The 18,391-nt window shown below is 41.0% G+C and overlaps 1 protein-coding gene across 4 annotated transcripts in view; it reads left to right on the top strand.

Moving 5' to 3' along the window:
* The window catches only part of TNRC6C (trinucleotide repeat containing adaptor 6C), a 108,223-nt gene that overhangs the window by 59,443 nt on the left and 30,389 nt on the right, over positions 1–18,391 (top strand). For all 4 annotated transcript variants that reach the window (XM_086623881.1, XM_086623882.1, XM_086623879.1 and 1 more), the window contains exon 5: positions 9,610–12,201. In XM_086623881.1, coding sequence (XP_086480007.1) covers positions 9,610–12,201 — 2,592 coding nt within the window. The remainder of the gene's footprint in view (positions 1–9,609; positions 12,202–18,391) is intronic.

The following is an 18,391-nucleotide window of genomic DNA, read 5'->3' as shown; positions in this document are numbered from 1 at the left end:
TGGCAAAGCATGTGAAAAGACAGAGTAGCAGGACTTGTCTCTGATGGTGTGGAAGACAAGGGTAGAAAACTAACTAAGGTCAAAGTGACTGGGAAATAAGAGTTTAGTCCTCCGGAAGAGCAGAAAGAGAGTAATGTCACGTGGAAATCATGAGAAAGTGAGTCTGAGTACTTAAAGAAGTAAAACATTTCAAGTTGTCTAGAAGTGATGAAGATCGCAGTAGACTACATTGAGAATGGATTAGAGCAATCTGGCCTGCCGGTGTTCCTTCAGAGTGTTAGAACTAGGAAACAGAAAATAAAACCACCAGTGTTAAAAGGTGAGAAAGGAGAAACCAGGGAATTACAGATCAGAGATTGTAATCCGCTAGAATGATGTTGGAAAAAATAACCAAAGCCACTATTTCTGTGCATTTAGAACTGTGCAAGAGAGAACAGAGCCAAGGTGGGTTTGTGGAGAGCAAGTCACACCAAAGGAGAGTGGTTCCCTGTCAGCAGTGCAGCAGGCACTGCGGAATGGGAAGGGAAGTCGTGTCCTAGAAGTCGACTTTGCACAACCTTTGACAGTGCCTCAGAAGACTTTGTTGTGATGGATGTGTGGTGGTGTAAATAACTGAGAAGTAGAAGATGAAACTATGGCAAGAAGTGTCATAGCTGCTCAGGAAGCTGTAGACAGGGAGCAGCTATCAGTCCTTATTGGCAAAATGAGAACATTTTCAGTGAGAGTGTAAATTGGTACTATTTGATATTTGCATAAATCTTTCAGCTATAAACAACAGCCTTAATTAATTTTTTAGAATCATAGAATGCTTAGGGTTGGAAGGGACCTTAAAGCTCAAAGCCTCATCCAACCTGGCCTTGAACACCTCCAGGGATGGGGCAGCCACAGCTTCTCTGGGCAACCTGTTCCAGTGTTTCCATTCTGAATGTTTTCAATTTTGAAGTTTCAGTTTTGAATGATACCAAACTGGAGCAGAGTACAAGGCAACTGTAAGAGGAAATTACAATATGGAATAGTGGTGACAAAATTGTGTGATTGAATAAGAAATAAAGAAAAGTGAAAGATACTTTATTTTGTCCAGAACAGCTCTGTACACAAATATGGTTACACGAATATAACGCTGCAAAAGTGGATCTGGGATTTGTGACAGAGTAAACCAAATTAATGGTGTCATGCCGTTGAAAAAAGAAGACAAGCATACTGAAGGAAATAAAGAATATTGCTTTCCATGAGGCACTTCTGATAAAGCCTCTGAATACTGGGTGCAGTTTGGGGTACTGTGCCTTCGGAAGGAAGTGAATCAGATGGAAGAGGAGCAGAGGAATGCAACAGGAATGAGGGGAGATCTTGAAAACAAGCCTTGCAAAGACCGAAGGAATTGGAGCTGCTAAGTCAAAGAAAGGCTGGAATTAGAAATGCAGAAATACCTAAATGACTGCTGCAAGGAAGAAGATGATATGTTCCGTATGCCTGTGATGGATCAGATAAGAAATAATGGGCTTACATTTCAACAAGGAAGATTAAGGTTAGACATGAGGAAAAACGTGCCAGTATGAAAGCTATCTTAAGAAGTGAGATAGAGCACTTGGGAACGTGCAGTCTCCGTTGCTGGAGGGCTTCCTTGTTGGGTTTGGCAAATGTCGGTGTGTATCAGGAATAGTTCCTTAGATCAGGTGAGTCGTCTGCATGACCTCTCAAATCCCCTTTTTTAGTCTTCAAGCATTATAAGGATTTCAAAATGATCGGACACGTGCTCTGTTGTCGTTGCTACAAGACGGAGCACAGGGAAGGGAACAGCCACTGATGCACAGCATGGGCTGGAGTGGAAGCTGTGCTTTATTTTGCCCCCAGAATTTGGTGTGGGCTCTGCCTCTTCCTTGGGGTTCTGCATTGCCTTCCTATGTACCCGTCTGGTAAACACAGTCCCCTTGATTTGCTGCCCTTTATAAGTACCTGCCTCTGTAAATCGAAGTAGATTTCAGCAAGTCTATTAATAAGAAAAATAGAAGCAACACAGGAGTGTGCCTTATGTTCTTTAAGAACATAAGAGGACTGGAGCACCTTTCCTATGAGGACAGGCTGAAAGAGTTGGAGCTGTTCAGCCTGGAGAAGAGGAGGCTCCGGGGTGACCTTATAGCGGTCTTCCAGTACCTCAAGGGGCCTACAAGAAAGATGGGGAGAGGCTGTTCAGGAGGGCCTGTTGTGATAGGACAAGGGGTAATGGTTTTAAAATAGAGGGAGGTAGATTCAGATTGGATATAAGGAAAAAATTTTTTACCATGAGAGTTGTAGAACACTGGAACAGGTTGCCTAGAGAGGTGGTGGATGCTCCATCCCTGGAGACATTCAAGGCCAGGTTGGATGAGGCCCTGAGCAACCTGATCTAGTTGGAGATATCCCTGTTCCTTGCAGGGGGGTTGGACTAGATGACCTTTGAAGGTCCCTTCCAGCCCTAACCATTCTATGACTCTATGATTCTTTTCCAGTTTTGACATATCATTTTAACTAATGGAAATTTCAATCATGTATAACTGATATAAAGGATTGTAATAATCCACAACAATATTTTGAGTTTAAAGGTAGCGTAAAATTCACTCTCAACCTTAGTTTCTAGTGTCATTTGAAATAGTTTTCTGAATGGAAACAAAACCAAACAGATTTGATTTTCATTCATCTGTTGTTTTTAAAATGAGGTTAAACCCATCCAGTATTCAGAGACTACTGCAAAGAAACGGAGAACAAATGTCTTCAGAAGGAAACTGTCTGTTTTCAGGGGCGCTTTAGTGGAGCAGTTCTTGAGCCGAGAATAGCAGCAGCGATTGTGCTTTGGGAGTGAAGCGGCAATTCTGAGCATGCAGCCAGCCCTTTAGAGGCGTCAGCCGCGTGCGATCTGTCGCAGAAGGGCGAAGCTGCTCACACTGAACACCTGACAAGACCTGAAACAGCAGATTTAGAACACGCTCCCTTTACTGTGCCATTATTATGTATTTGGGGCAGACAGGAGGAGGAGGAAGAGTGAGGAAGTGAGAAGGGGAAATAATTGTGAAGCTATTAGACATACAGGAAGTTTGCGTGTAAATTATCCTTTGAGCTTTGTATATATGCATTGATAAAAGTTCTCTACATGGCTTCTCAGAATTTGGGATGATGTTTAGGTCCTGAAAATGTTAAGCTGCCCCTCGCTTCTGTTCACAATCCGTGTTCGTGTGCCTTAAAGAGAACTAGTGCTCTCCAGCCCGCGCTTCTTAAAAGATGGTCGGTCCCTGCTTCCGCAGGAGGCAGAACGCTCCCTGATCCGCACTGCCTTGTTCAGGGCGGCTCTTCCCTGCGTTTATAAACAACAGCGCCTTTGATTAATACGCTCTCGCGTTTGCCGCTTCCATCTTTTTTTAGATAGAGGCAGGGAAGTCATTAAGGGCTTGGCAGCGCGCCAGTATACATCTGGGACTCGGTCTGCTGCTTGCCCGCCCAGCGGGAGCTGTGGAGGAGCCGCCGTTGGGACAGGAGGCAGGAGGAACCCAGGGCAGGAGGCAGGAGCTGCTGTTGGGACAGGCAGGAGGAACCCGGGGCAGGAGCTGCCGTTGGGACAGGCAGGAGGAACCCGGGGCAGGAGGCAGGAGCTGCCATTGGGACAGGCAGGAGGAACCCAGGGCAGGAGGCAGGAGCTGCTGCCCGTGCAGGCAGTCTGCAGCGCCCACATCTTCTCTTGGCTGACTTTCAAAAGCGGGAGAAAAGCAGCCAGGGTGCTAATTGTAGCTGGGTCCCGAAGTGAAAATGTTTTGTGACAGTTGAAAGAATTTAAAGAGGAAGGAAGATCGGTTTAGTGTCAGCTGCAATTAGATAATCAAAGCTTAAAAATCCTGCTCCGTTGATACCTTTACCTAGAGCCGAGGAGCGGAGCGAGGGGAAGGGGGAGGAGGGCTGTGCGTGGAAAGGGCATTTCCATAGCCAGCGCGGCTGAGGCCCGGCCGCGCTCGCAGGTTGTCTGGGCGCACGCTTGCACACAGAGATTTTCTTGGCAGCTCTACAGGATGAGGCTCGCACTGTACACAGCCGACATATTGAAGCCGAGAGCCCTGGAGAACGTAGATGCAGGAGTAGAAACAGCTCTGCACACAATGTAGCGTCTCCTAGGATGGTTGGGCGGCTCCTTTCTTCAGGTATTTGATTACCCATCAGCCCTTTTTAGAGCCAAAAAAAGAGAGAAAGTAACCCTAACCCTGAGAAAATAGCATCTGCTTCTGTTAAATCAATTTATTACATAACATTTGAGAGAGCGAGCAGCAGCGCAGCGTCCTAAGCTCTTGGCTGCGTTTCAGGTTTGATAAAATGGCGTCTTCGCAGCGAGCTGCTTGCTAAAGCTGTGTTGCACTGAGCAGAAAAATGCAATTCTTTGGTGTTTTCTACTACTGCTTTTGTTTTGGAGAGGTGGCGTTTAGTGGAGTCTCTGCTAATAATGAAAAATGTCGTTTGTTTTTGCTTGTTTTGTTAATGCATTAAAAGCTTTCAGCGTCAGAGGGAAGGAGCTACGTTTTAATGTCGTAGTGCAGAAAATTAAAACAGGATAACAGGCTTTCCCACTCGTATACTTAACTATGGTTTAGTTTTAAAATAAATAAAGCTGCTTTATTCAGTGCTTCCATCTCTTTTATGTCTTTCCACATTATGTACGCTATTCCAGATTTCAGCTTCCTAACATCTATGAGTCTTGTTGTAAGTTAGCTCCATAAGTGGCTTCAAATAGATGACAGTTTTCAAATTTGTCCTCAGCCTCAGACAGCATATGCGTAGCAATGGATGGAGCAGGTAACCTGAAATAGTAGCACTGCAATTCCTGGATTTTCTTATTTATTATATTTTGTTCTTCAGAATAGACGCTTGTCTCGTCTCTTCTTTTTCTCTTATGAAATTAGCCTACATTTGATTTAGCACTTAAAATGTTTCTGGCAATTCCTATTTAATTCAGATTTAGAAAAAGATACTGTACAGTCTTTTAAAGATCTGCTCATGTTGAATGGAAAACTGTTTATTCTGGGGAGAGAAAGTAATTTGCCCTTTTTTCTTGACTTCCTGCTCAGAATCACTAATCTTGGTGTGACAAGTGAAATCCCCAGTAGGACTGTCACTGGCCTTTGGGGACTTTTCTCTCTTTCTACATGTCAAAGCAAAAAACGTCGTCGTCTGTAATCTGTCCTTTGGCAGGACAGGACGAGCCAATGAATCTGGTGGTTGTAACGCTGGCTAACATGAACTGAAAAATAAAACCAGTAATAAGAGAGGGAGGCGTTATTAGATCTGATTTAAAATTGGATGAGCAAATCTTATTAATAATGTGGTTCTCATTAAAAGTTCATCCCAGGCTTTGCCATTCCGCACCTTCTCCATACTTCGGTTCCTAAATCAGCTGACTGTTATATTATAGTTTAGGATGCATAATTTTACTGCGCAGCATTTGAACTAATTGCTGCGATGGAAGTTATGAAGATACAGTTACTTTTAACTTGGCTGAATAAAAATGAAAAGAAATATTATTGTAAATGACATTTTCAGAGGAGGATTGAAGTTTTGGGTAAGCTGCTTTTGCAGGCAAAGTATTTTGCTTTTCTAAGAAATGCATGCAACGGCTTCTCCCATTTCACGCTACTCATACTTTACATTTGTAATCTATGTAAACACTAAACTGATTTTGCAACTGATTATTCATATTCATTATCAAACACAGCCAAAAATGTTTTCTATTTTTAATAAGTACTAAATTGAAGTTGGTAAAGTGTGTTGGGTACAGTATGTAATAACACCAGCAATCTCCTCCTATCCCATTAAGGATATTATTTAAAACCAAAACAAACCCCTCGTGCTTATTGGTAAAGCTTTTTGATCAAAGCTGTGCGTTTTCCAGGTAGCGTGTATGATTGTGATTTGACAGAAGTTATGTTTATTTTTAAAAAATTTGAGCTGTTATTCTTGGTATTGCATTAATTTTTCCTTCCTGATTGTTGAAGTAATGCTGTTAATCAAGGGAATCATATTTTATAGAATATTCATAAATAAGATTTTCAAAAACAAAGTATTAATTTAAAAATCAGTTTCACTTTGCAGTGTACCAGCACTAGGATTTACTAACATAAAATACCTGTGGTTCCTGTTCCTGATGCTTTGTTTAAAATCCTTGCTGAGTTCACAGAGGAAGGATAGAAATGCTTCTGGAGGACTGCAGTGCTTTTATTTCTGATCTTTGCATAAATAAATTCTTACGAATTTTTTAAATGGGTTTCCCGTTTCAGTCTTAATGAAAAGAAAAGATAATATTCTCAATTTCTACGAAGAGTTGGTTTCCTAAAAAGCTGGAGGAAATCTACGTGTTAAAAAAAACCTCAAAACAAAAAATTATCTAGATTTAATCACATAAAATATTTTGCTTTCATTATTTTCCCCAAATGTTTTAAAGCCCTTATGGATTAAGTAGGACTATGTTACCAGTTATTTAATTTGGACGAATGAACTGCTTTTCGGCTGGAGAAAACAGAAAAATGTCTTTTGGTTATTTGCTTCTAGAGGCAAGAATATACAAAGCCCCTCTCTTCAGGATCAATTTTGTACTTACCTTGTTTGTCCAGCAGCAAAGTCAGAGTTTTTGCAGCTGTCTGTATTGTGTCTTTTTTTTTTTTTACTCTCTTTGTTTTATCTGTCCTGTTTCTTACAAGTTTTATAGCCTTATAGTTAGCAGCAATGGTTCCAGTAAATATTTGGAGACTATGTAGTTATTGCACATCTCTGATTTTGCTCTTTCTTTTGAATCCATGACTCGTGAAAGGTACCACCGTGGCCCCGCTGCCTCCGGAGCAGGGAAGGCGCAGCACAGATAGGCTGCTGAAGGGAGGGCTTCCTTATTTTGTGTCACCTAACAAAATTATTGCAATTCCTGTTGCAATACTGTGATAATGTGATACTCTCTGGAGTAGCTGTGCTTATCCAAGCTGGAGCACTTGGCTGTTTTCTACTTTTAATATGGTCATCTCTTGGTTTTTATAGTTCTTCTTCCTCATATTTTTTTTCCCCCTTCTAGTTTCTCTGACTGCTCTTCACAATCCTGGTATCTTACTAACCATTTTGTTCCTTACTCTTAGAAATCTTTCTAAGCTGTTCTGTCATCTTCCTCTTCCATTCCCACCCTTTTCTTTCTGTCTCCTAAGTTTTCTCAAACTTGAGCTTTGCTTTAACCACCTTCTTTGGAGGAGAGAAGAAACTAAAAAGAAATGATTAAACGTGCAGCTGCCTTTTATCTCGTCTTGTCGGTCTCAGTGCCATTGTTGTGAGTGTTGGGACACCTTGCACGGTGCTCTTGATCCTTCTTCACAACCTGCCCTGCACAGACACTCTTCACCAGCGCCATCGTTCTCCCAGGCACTTGCACACGTAGCTTAGGTTTCTGCTTTGACAGGACCTTTTTATTGGAACAATTATTTCAAGCTACTTTTGAATCTTTCTGATTTAATGAAAATCTTTCATTTTTCTGAAAGGTAGTGCTGAATCTTACCAACCACAGTGTTGAAAAAAAATCTCACATAAGTCCTCTTATCTGATTCCTTGGTTGCCTCAACTTCTTATCTTCTGGCCTGGACTGCCACTGCTTTTTGCCTTTGTTCTTTCCTACTCTGCTAAGAATGCTGCTTGACTCATTTTTTCTGACCTTGTTGACCCTTTTAAAGTCATTTCACAGGCTTCCTTTCCCTTCCATGTCTTATCTGGAATTCTGGTCTCTATTTAACACCTGTATAGCTAACCTAGATTATCAGATAAATTTTCAACCTTCTTCCTTAGTGCTGTAATGTAACCAGTTGGCTTTTTCCAGGAATAACATGATGCTTACTTCCTTTCTAGCCATTGCAGGTAGGGGTAAATCCAAGTGGCTCCTTTCACGTTCTCTTTTGGATATGTCATACGCCATGTCAGTTATTTAGCTCTTTCTGTGAAATGCTAGTCTTTTCCTGGCATCATGAGAAGACAGGTGATGAGCTAAGACTGTTTTCTCTTCCTTTCACTAACATTGGTACTTTTGATTCAACTGATTTAATTTTTTTTTTTTTTTTAAAGCAGTCTGTCCTGGTTTACTGTGTTCTTTCTTCATCTTGATAAATCTTCATGAGGCAATCAAGTAATCACCCCCCTTTCTTGAAAAGCTACAGGTGAAGTGTGTGAATAAGAAGACTGTCAAAAAGAAAGGGCTTTTTTTTTATGCTTGGAACAATTTTTTTTGCAGCATTAGAATTCCTGTGATTGGAGGCAGTTAGAGGAGCTAATCACGCCAAAATATTTGTGATTTAAATTAATGCATGTTAGGTATCCACTGTTAACAGCTTATTTGGGAGATTTGTTACATCCATCTTCTCCAAAAAATGTTCTTCCATTCCTATAATAAAAAATATAAGTCATATTTCTGCAGATTTACAGCAAGTAAAAATAATTGACATCCAAAATTTTTAATTTTCAACTGCGTATGCAGTTTTCTCCCTTATTTAGACAACCAGTTAAGAGGAACTGTTCTGCATATTGTCTCTAGTACGTATCCCTAGGATCAGACTGAATTACTTGCCATAAAATTCCCATCAAAAGAAACTAAAAGGAGAAATCTGTACTACAAATCTTGTAGAGAGCAATTGGGTTGGAAAGTAAATGCAAAAACTCGAACTAAGCCTGAGTTGTTAGCATGAGAAGTGTCTTCCAGTTTGACTTTGTACCCCAGCAAGCAATTAGATGCTCAAGAGCTTTTGTTTAATTTGTGTGTGTTTGAGGATGTGGTAAGTGCTCTGAAAAGGCTGTCTGCTGAGTATCTGTACCACGTAGCACTGATTTTTCATTGGTTTTGGGGGGAAACTGGACTGTATGTGCAAGTGCAAAAGAATGTTTAAACTGCATGTAAGTCCTTTAAGAGATAAATTTCTTGATGAAACTGTTATTCAGAAATGCCCGAGTTCTCTGCTAAAATGTAAGTTACAGTAGTGGTGTTTAAATGTATAATTCACACTGAATAGTAAGGGTGGCTGTCTGTATTTGTTCCTTTATTTACAGGAAGTGTTGAAAACCTAAATGCAGCATGAATTTAATGTGTTGAGTGTGATGTGGGTGTAATGTAGTGTCTAATGGCAGGCAGACATTTTACGTTTTTATTGGATACCTTTTCTTTGTGTCCCTGAAGAATGAGAATTGAGTCAAAATAAATGATAAGAATAAGCTAGATCATCTTCTGCATTTTTTCCAAATTTGCTTTTTAGATTTTTCACACTGTTTTCACTGTCCTTATTTATTGCCTGCTTATTATTTTTACTAGTATACTAAGGGATAAAAACCACTTTTGTTTCTCTGTTGTAAAACTGAATTGTTCCATTACTTTAATTGAGAGTTTTTCGAGATTAAAAAAAAAAAAACAAACCTAAATATGAGCATCATGCTTTATTGTAGCGAGGAAAATTGCTGTATTATGTTAGAGAATGTACTCTAAATTTTAGCGAAATACAGTGTTGTAACTAGCAATGTAAAATAGTACTTCATAGAGGGCTTTTGCAGTGCTTGAACAGTGGACTCATTTTTAACCTTGTTGCATCCTTCCAGATCTCAGCCACAGTGGATTGGGAGACCATTATGAGAATTCCCACTGGGGACAGCAGCCCGCTTTCAGGAGTGAAGGCAACTGCAGCTGGGATAAAGTGATAATAGACAGGACTGACAAGGAAGCGTGGCCTTCCATTACCGGAGCTGAGACTGAGTCTGCCTCAGAATGTACTACAGACACTGACTCTGCCTCCAACTGTGGCTCAGAGAACAGTAGCATGGCTACAGGGAGTGCCCAAGGCAACTTCACTGGACATACAAAGAAAACTAATGGCAATAATGGCGCCAACGGAGCACTCGTCCAAAGCACTTCTAACCAGAGTGCCCTTGGAGCTGGTGGAGCGAACGGTAACGGCAACTCGGCCAGAGTGTGGGGTGTGGCTGCGGGCTCCAGCTCTGGCCTAGCTCACTGCTCTGCCAGTGGTGGAGATGGAAAGATGGACAACATGATGGGAGACGGTAGAAGTCAGAACTGCTGGGGTGCTTCCAACTCGAATGCTGGCATTAATCTTAACCTTAACCCTAATGCCAATCCAGCTGCCTGGCCTGTACTTGGACATGAAGGAACTGTGGGAGCAGGCAACCCTTCCAGTATTTGCAGTCCAGTCAGTGCCATAGGTCAGAACATGGGCAACCAGAATGGGAACCCAACAGGCACCTTAGGTGCTTGGGGAAACTTGCTGCCGCAAGAGAGCACAGAACCACAAACGTCCACTTCTCAGAATGTGTCTTTCAGCGTACAACCTCAGAACCTTAACACTGATGGACCAAATAACACTAACCCCATGAACTCTTCACCAAACCCTATCAATGCAATGCAGACAAATGGACTGCCGAACTGGGGGATGGCTGTTGGTATGGGGGCCATCATCCCGCCCCACCTGCAAGGCCTTCCTGGTGCTAACGGAACATCGGTTTCTCAAGTCAGCGGGGGCAGTGGTGAAGGAATGGGCAGTTCAGTGTGGGGGATGTCCCCAGGTAATCCTGCCACAGGAAACAGCAATTCTGGGTTCAGTCAGGGGAATGGAGACACTGTGAACTCAGCATTAAGTGCTAAACAAAATGGATCCAGCAGCGCTGTGCAAAAGGAAGGAAATGGAGCGAGCGCGTGGGATTCGGGGCCTCCTTCTGGTCCTGGGGTACTAGCGTGGGGCAGGGGCGGTGGCAACAGCGGTGTTGGCAGTATGCATTCTGGAGCTTGGGGCCACCCCAACCGGAACACCAGTAATGGTGTGAACGGTGAATGGGGCAAGCCCCCAAACCAGCATTCCAATAGTGACATCAATGGGAAAGGATCAACAGGGTGGGATAGCTCTAGTGTTACCAGTCCGAATCCTGCCATGCAGCAGGGCAACGAACAAATGAACTCTTGGGCCAAAGCTGCAGCATCGGGCACCACAGCTAGCGAAGGAAGTAACGACAGTGGTGGCAGTCAAAACGAAGGCAGTACTGGGAGGGAGGGGGCTGGAGAGGGCAGGAGGAGAGACAAAGGGATGATAGACCAAGGGCAAGTTCAGTTGCCAAGAAATGACCTTGACCCCAGGGTCCTGTCCAATACAGGGTGGGGACAGACTCCTGTAAAGCAAAACACTGCCTGGGAATTTGAAGAGTCCCCAAGGTCTGAACGAAAGAATGACAATGGAACAGAGGCCTGGGGTTGTGCAGCTACTCAATCTTCAAACTCAGGGGGGAAGAACGATGGGTCCATCATGAACAGTACAAATACCTCTTCAGTATCTGGGTGGGTCAACTCTCCACCGGCAGCTGTTCCAACAAATACAGGTTGGGGAGACAGTAACAACAAAGCACCAAACGGCCCAGGGGGATGGGGAGAGTCAGCAAGCTCTACTACTGTTAATAATGCTGCTGCTGCCAAAAGCGGCCACGCTTGGAGTGGGACCGCAAATCAGGAGGACAAATCACCTACCTGGGGTGAACCTCAGAAACCCAAGTCTCAAAACTGGGGAGATGGACAGAAATCAAATCCAAGCTGGACTTCAGGAGGTGGAGATTGGACAGATTCAACATCTGTTCCTGGACACTTGGGTGATGGGAAGAAGAATGGATCTGGATGGGATTCTGACAATAGATCGGGGTCTGGTTGGAATGATTCCACAAGGTCTGGGACCAGTGGGTGGGGAAATGGCACAAACAGCAAGGCTAACACAGGTACAAGTTGGGGGGAGTCTTTGAAGTCAGGCCCCCAACAAAATTGGGCTAATAAACCCCAGGACAACAATGTGAGTAACTGGGGAGGAGCTGCTTCTGTAAAACAGACGGGGTCAGGGTGGGTTGGTGGGCCGGTGCCAGCCAAACAAAAAGAGAACTGTGAGGCAACTGGCTGGGAAGAGCCATCTCCACCGTCCATTCGCCGCAAGATGGAAATCGATGATGGTACCTCAGCTTGGGGCGACCCAAATTACAACAACAACAAGACTGTAAACATGTGGGATAGAAATAATCCTATAATTCAGAGCAGTACCACAACCAACACCACCACCACTAGCACCATTATCAACACAAATATGGTTGAACCTCAGCCGTCGCACCAGTCAAGTGCCCAGCCGAACCGGTCCCCGCTGCTTGGTCCAGGTATGAAAACAGTTTTATAAGATGCTTTGTACCAGTACCCGTTACTGAATGCTGTCTGGCCTGATCAGTGTGTAGTTACACTACACATTAAAGATAGAAATCCTGTATTTATGTTGTAGAATAAGTTTATTCATTTATTCTGAAGAGTGTTAACTTCTCATCTCGGGGACAGAACCCGTAGAACCTGACACACAAACTTCCATAGTCCAAGTGAATATAAGAAAGGCTGGAAACGATACCTGGTCAAAAACACACTAGATCCTTAGATTGCTGATCTGTATTTATTTCTCCAGGTCTTCCACAGTTACGTAGCACCTTCTTTTAATTCAACCATTTGAGAGTTTGGGGTCTTTTTGCTAACCTTTTCTTCTCTTATTGCTTCTTTGCTCAGTCTTTGTTCTTGTTCAGACACTGTTTCTTTTCTGCAAACTATATCTCTTGGCAACAGATGGGTTTTAACCATTGCATGCACCTAGGCTGTTGCTGTTTCCGTGTCTTCTGTTTGTTGTCTTTTATGAAGAAATGATTCTCTTCCATACTTCAGGTCTCAAGCACAGCTAGTATCCTGGACTTTTATGGGATTCTCGTAAAGCTGAATTGGTTAAAGATGTTAATATTCAGAGTGGCTGGGAAAAGTTATTCTAACTTCAGCTGTGTTCCAAAGACAAGTTTTTAGGCATCTAGGAATTTTTTTAGTCAAAGACGAGGTACTGTTGTAGACAAGCAGCAAGGAATAAAAATGAGGGAAAAATGAGAAAAACGCTTAGAGGAGAGGTATTTAAATAAAAGTTATGGGCAGCCCTGCTCTATATCATGACCACAGACTTCTCAAAATTAATCTTGCAATGCTCTTTGAAATTCTTCATCTGACTTTTGTCTCCAAGTTTTTGTTTCGTCTTGGTCATGGCTAAATATTGACTTTTTAACTATGTTTTTCTCCAAGTGGGATTTGTTCTACTTCTCTTATTTCCATCATTTTTTCTCTTTGATGTTTTGAAATAATTCAAACTTACTGTAATGTCTGTGTAAAAATAGTCTCATGTTCCCTACTCTGGTCAAATATTTTAACAGTTGAGGGTATCTATTTTAGTAAAATAACATGTGCTCCAGAAGGAGAAATCTTTAAATAGGTTTGTACTTGGTCAGTCCAACATACGTGATCTATAATTCGTTTACCTTAAACTTATTTAATCCATATCTAAAACTTTACCCATGAAACAGACAATTCAAATTTCTGAATTTGAATCGTGGAAGTGGGGTTTTGGTTGGTTTTGTGTGGGTGGGTGGTTTTTTTTGTTGTCGTTGTTTTGGTGGTTTTTTTTGTTTGTTTTGGTTTTTTTCCATTAAGATGGTTTTTGGATGACTACATCAGTGCTTGTAAAACTGTTTAGGTACAGCAATGTATTGTTAATGCTGTTCAAATAATCTAACACCTTGCAGAGGAAAACTTACTGTTCTGAGTCCTTCAGATTTTTAATATGGAATTTAAAAACTGGTGTTAATCTACAGTGATTCCTCCGGAGAATAGATGGTAGCAAAGGAAGGATTTCTTTGAAGTAATACATTTGTGCAGTCAGGGAACTGCTTATTAATTTGTAACCATCTACTCAAGCTACCACGTGACAAGGTTAAAATGACAGTATTGTGCATCTTGCAAAAACGTTCATTAGAAAGATCCTGAGATACTAAAGCAAAAGCAACTCTCAGAATTTACTTAAGATAGCATGCAAGAAGGAGGATAAATTGAGTAATAGTGAAGACAATTTAAAATACGGTTCTGATATTAAAATTTCGATGAAGCTGTTGAGGGAATTAGTTAGACCTTTTGGTGTGTATTTTTGCTTACATATGCTTACAGTTGTGTACATAGTTACGGATATAAAGGCCATACATGGAAATATTTTGAAGCATTATTGTCTAATCTGCAAATGGAAGCTGGGAGCAGGCCCATGTGTCTTTACATGTTATGTCCATCTTTGCTTTGGGCTGCGACTGGGAGGGGCAATTCTTGTGCTTGTCTAACACAGGGAGAGCAAAAAATGTAATTTAAAATGACCCTACTAGCTTCCCCATTCCAAGTGCAGGAGACCTATTTTTAACACGGCGTGTCGCACATAGCAGCTGTAGAGCAATATCCTGTCGGTCTTTGGGGAAGTTTACACAGACTTAAAACATCTACAAAGCGTGCCCCAGCTGGGACGGCTAAAAGATGAGAAGCAAGTAACGAGCGGCTTCCCTGCGACACAGACATGGGCTTGTAGTTTGTTGTCGTGTTGTTTAACCTTATTTTTTCCCACTCCAGTTCCCTGTCCCGTTGGCTATGCATTTCCAACATCTACAGTAAGGGAGACAGGTATCCTGTAGCCAGGAGACTTCTACAACCAAATTTCATCCAACAACAGTGCTTTTCCGTGTACAACATTTCCATGCATAGGGCTCCGGTTCAATGCTCATCTAAAATCTTACAACACTTGAACCAGGTGGTTACCATTGGCATTTTGTCTTCTGCATGGGTCATGACGTGCTTTGCCAATGATTTTTATGGTTCCCTGTTATTCAGGGAATATCATGAATAAGAAACCAAGGATTCTGATCCTGTATTAGCAGGGCAGTCTGGTGTAGCTGTAAGATGGCACAGTCACACATCCTGAAAGCAAAGAAATGGATTGTAATTTTGCTGTACAGCACTAGTTGGCTGTTCACAAAGGAGCTGCAGACCCTTTTGGGTTTTAAGTTTATACTATACTAGTTTAGAAGTGGAGGCCAAGTTACAGTCTTGTTATTCAAGTTGTCACCCATCCCCAGAAGTTCTCAAAATTATTTGAATATAGAATTTAAAAGCTATTGATAGGGGAAGCCGGTGTTGGTACACACTTGATGAAAATGCATAATGCTCTAACGAGTTTCTTTTTCTGTGGAGAAAAAAAAGAAAAGGATAGATAATGTGATAAACATAGTCCTTTTTGATTATAGGAGCTTGCTCCCAAACCACTGGTGAGTTATTTAGAAAGACAAACAGAAAGCTAGTGGCTTTGATTTAGATTCAATTTTTATCTAAATTGCTGATACTTAATACATGTTTTGATACAAGAGGAATAAGAAGTGAGAAAAGGTTTTGCAAACAAGGATGATTAAAAGAGAATTTTTTGGATCCCAAACAGCACCAGATCCTTCCTCAAAATGTTGAGAAAGTGGGCTTGAGGCTTTCCCATTCCCATGAGGTAGTTAGAGGCTGGCAAGGTTCCAGCCACCCATCCTCCAGCTGAGAAAAGGAACAAAGAAGATAATGTAGGCTTCTCTATGGAGACTTTAGATTGAAAATTAAGGTCTTTGTGGTTCCTAGAGAGTAAGGAGCTTAAGTTTTAAAAATGTGAACCAGTTCTAAGTTCTGAAAGCTCTGAACATCTCTCTGTTCCTTTTCCAATTCAGTGCCATTGTCTCGATCGCGACTTACGTGTCGTTCGTCGTGTGTAGTTGATGTGAAACAGAGAACGCAAGTGATGTGTTTTCCTTACTTTGAACTTTCATCAGGGTGGATTTGAAACCAGATCAGTTTTGAGCTCCTTTAGGATGCTGATGTGAAAAACTAAAATCCTGCTGTGTAACAGCCCTCCAACAGCCAAGTTGTGGGGAACAGCCAGGAGGTACTGAGAAACCTGCCCTCTATTTTCACACAAGGTTGATCTCATTGCTGAAAGCCAAATAAGAGCTTCCCTAATGCTGGGCAGTATAAGACAGCATGGAGCACCACTGCACGAACTGGAATACCTTTTAGAAAATGAAGACTTGAAAGGTGAAGGGTTACAGGTGACTCTTAAATATGTATGTAAAAATGTATGTATAAACCCAACCCTTTTACACACACACACTGCCCTATAGCTTATTTCTTTCCTATTATTCACAGACTAATTAGTGACTATTTAGTAAACAATCTTATTTTTCTACCTAATTTTTTCCTTTTTCATCTACATCAGGTTCTAATATTTTGGTTTGCCTGTGTTGTAGTCATAGGCTCTGGTATTTATCACTTCAAGACCAAACAACTTCAAGGAAAACAATTTCTGCCATCCAAATGGCTATAGGGTTATTTTGAGGGAAAACAACTGCATCCTGCCACAGCTTAGTTAACATTTCACTTTCCCTTGAGGATTTCCTGTTGGCTGAGACCCAATGTTAATTGTTTTTATTTCTATAAAACAAAGCTCTGCCAATGTGTCCATGTTTATTGCTCGCTGTGATCTTTTTGTTTCTTGCAATTCTGTTTAAAAACTTCAGTATTAAAACCTCAGTCTCTTGCCAAAGAACCCTTTAGTGAAGCTTGTTCCGTTGCAAAACAACATTCGTGCAGATCTGGGTGTTACATTTAAGTCATGGATCTTTTCTCAGGAAAGCCTGTATGCATATTATTTTCACGAAGAAAACAGTAAGTTTTCTCTGAGCAGAATTTTTGAAAACTTTAGGCAGGTTCAGATTTTGAGGCCACTGTGAAGAAGGTATTTTCCTTCCCAAGAGCTGTGTAAAGGAACTTAAAAGTCGCTTCTTGCGTTCATTCACCCCATTAACACCATTTGTGAGCTGCCTTTATTGCGAGGTGTATGATAGTACTGGAAAGTGTCACGCTGGAGGCAGCCTGTTGGCACCACAAACTCTTTGAACTGATATTCCACCTGTGTCTGTTTCAAATATGAAGCATACTGAGTTATCTTAAAAATGTAGGGAAAACTTTGTTTAAAAAAAGGGCCTTCTCTGGAAAAGACAAAATAAGTATTCTCTTTTCCATTCACCTGTAGAATTTTGTATCATTCATTCAAAAATGTAGCTTTACTCATCTTTTTAGGTTTCTAAAATAGTGTCATATAGAGTCATAAAAAGGTAGCACAACACAGAGATAGTAACATTAGGACTATGGTTGTAATGTTACTAGATCTTAACCACAGAGGGGAAAACAGGTTTGTAATTGAGAAGTACTCTGGAATTTATGTTCTGGTTAATTTTTGTAGTGCATAACTTACTTCTCCAGCAGCCTTCAGGTTTTATTTATTGATTTCCTGCACTTAATTTGATCTGTTAAGATAGTTTTGAAAACTTTAAGTCGATGCATTTTGTTTGCTTTTATGTACTTGCAAGTGTTATCTTTTAGTCTAGGCTGGCTCCCTCATCATTTGTAATCCCATGTTATTTACTGCTCAGCGCATTTAAAGCACTTAACTCAAAATAACTTGGACATTACATATCTATGGTCTTTTATAGATGTTGTTGAATTTATAGTAAAGAGCAACAGGACCAGTTCTTTTGAGTTTTTATTCTACAACCTAGTGCACTTTCCCTTCTCAATGTATGAATTGTGTTTTAAGGTTGATTTCATAAATCGAATTACTTTGAGTTTCCAGTATAGGTTGCATGATCTTAGGGAAATACTGGTATTCTGCACTCTCTCTATTTGTATTTGTGTTCTAGTTGGTGCTTTAGAGATATTTTGTTTTCTGTTTCATTTGCCTGCAGTTAGTCATCTTCAGATACCAACATGATTAAATACATGCAGTTGTCTGACAAGGTTGCCTCCTGAGTAGTGAGGCAGAAATTCAAATAAAGTGTTCCTTAAATAAAGTTGGCTTAAAGATACAAGTAGAAAGCTTGAAATAGGTATTTTAGGTGCAACACCAAGGAAGTTGTCATGTTAAGTAGAGCTTAACTTCTATACATACATGTGTATGTCTGCGAGTTTGTCTTCTGTACGCACTTTAGAATAACCAGAAATTTAAGATATGTTGATAGAAGACAGTATTTTTATTTCAAATGGAAATCAAATTAATGAAACAGAAATTTGGGGTCGTTTCAGGCATACGTTTTAAAACACAATGGATCTTGCTGATAGTGAAGGAGCTTTATTAAGTTACATATCCTGAACACGTAGGCTTAGTTTGGATATTTTTTTATGTCATATACTCTTTTATCAGTATCTGAGACAACTGCAGTTGCTTTAAGAAATAGAGCCTAAAATAAATACATAATGTGGTAACAGTGGAGTGGTGGACAGATTTGAGCCCGTCTATTTGAAAGGAATTGATTTCATTGCTATCCAGTGTTTGAGTTACTGTTTGGTGATGTATGTTGACTGCAGTTTCTAGTAATAAAAATTCTGTTGAAATAAGTAAGTTCTGCAGAGGTGTCTAGCAATAAGTCTCCTAGA

This window comes from Tauraco erythrolophus, chromosome 20, assembly GCF_009769465.1.
Source record: "Tauraco erythrolophus isolate bTauEry1 chromosome 20, bTauEry1.pri, whole genome shotgun sequence".
Taxonomy (NCBI): Eukaryota; Metazoa; Chordata; class Aves; order Musophagiformes; family Musophagidae; genus Tauraco; species Tauraco erythrolophus.
The sequence above is the reverse complement of the archived record's forward strand: the minus strand, read 5'-3'. Positions and strand labels throughout refer to the sequence as shown.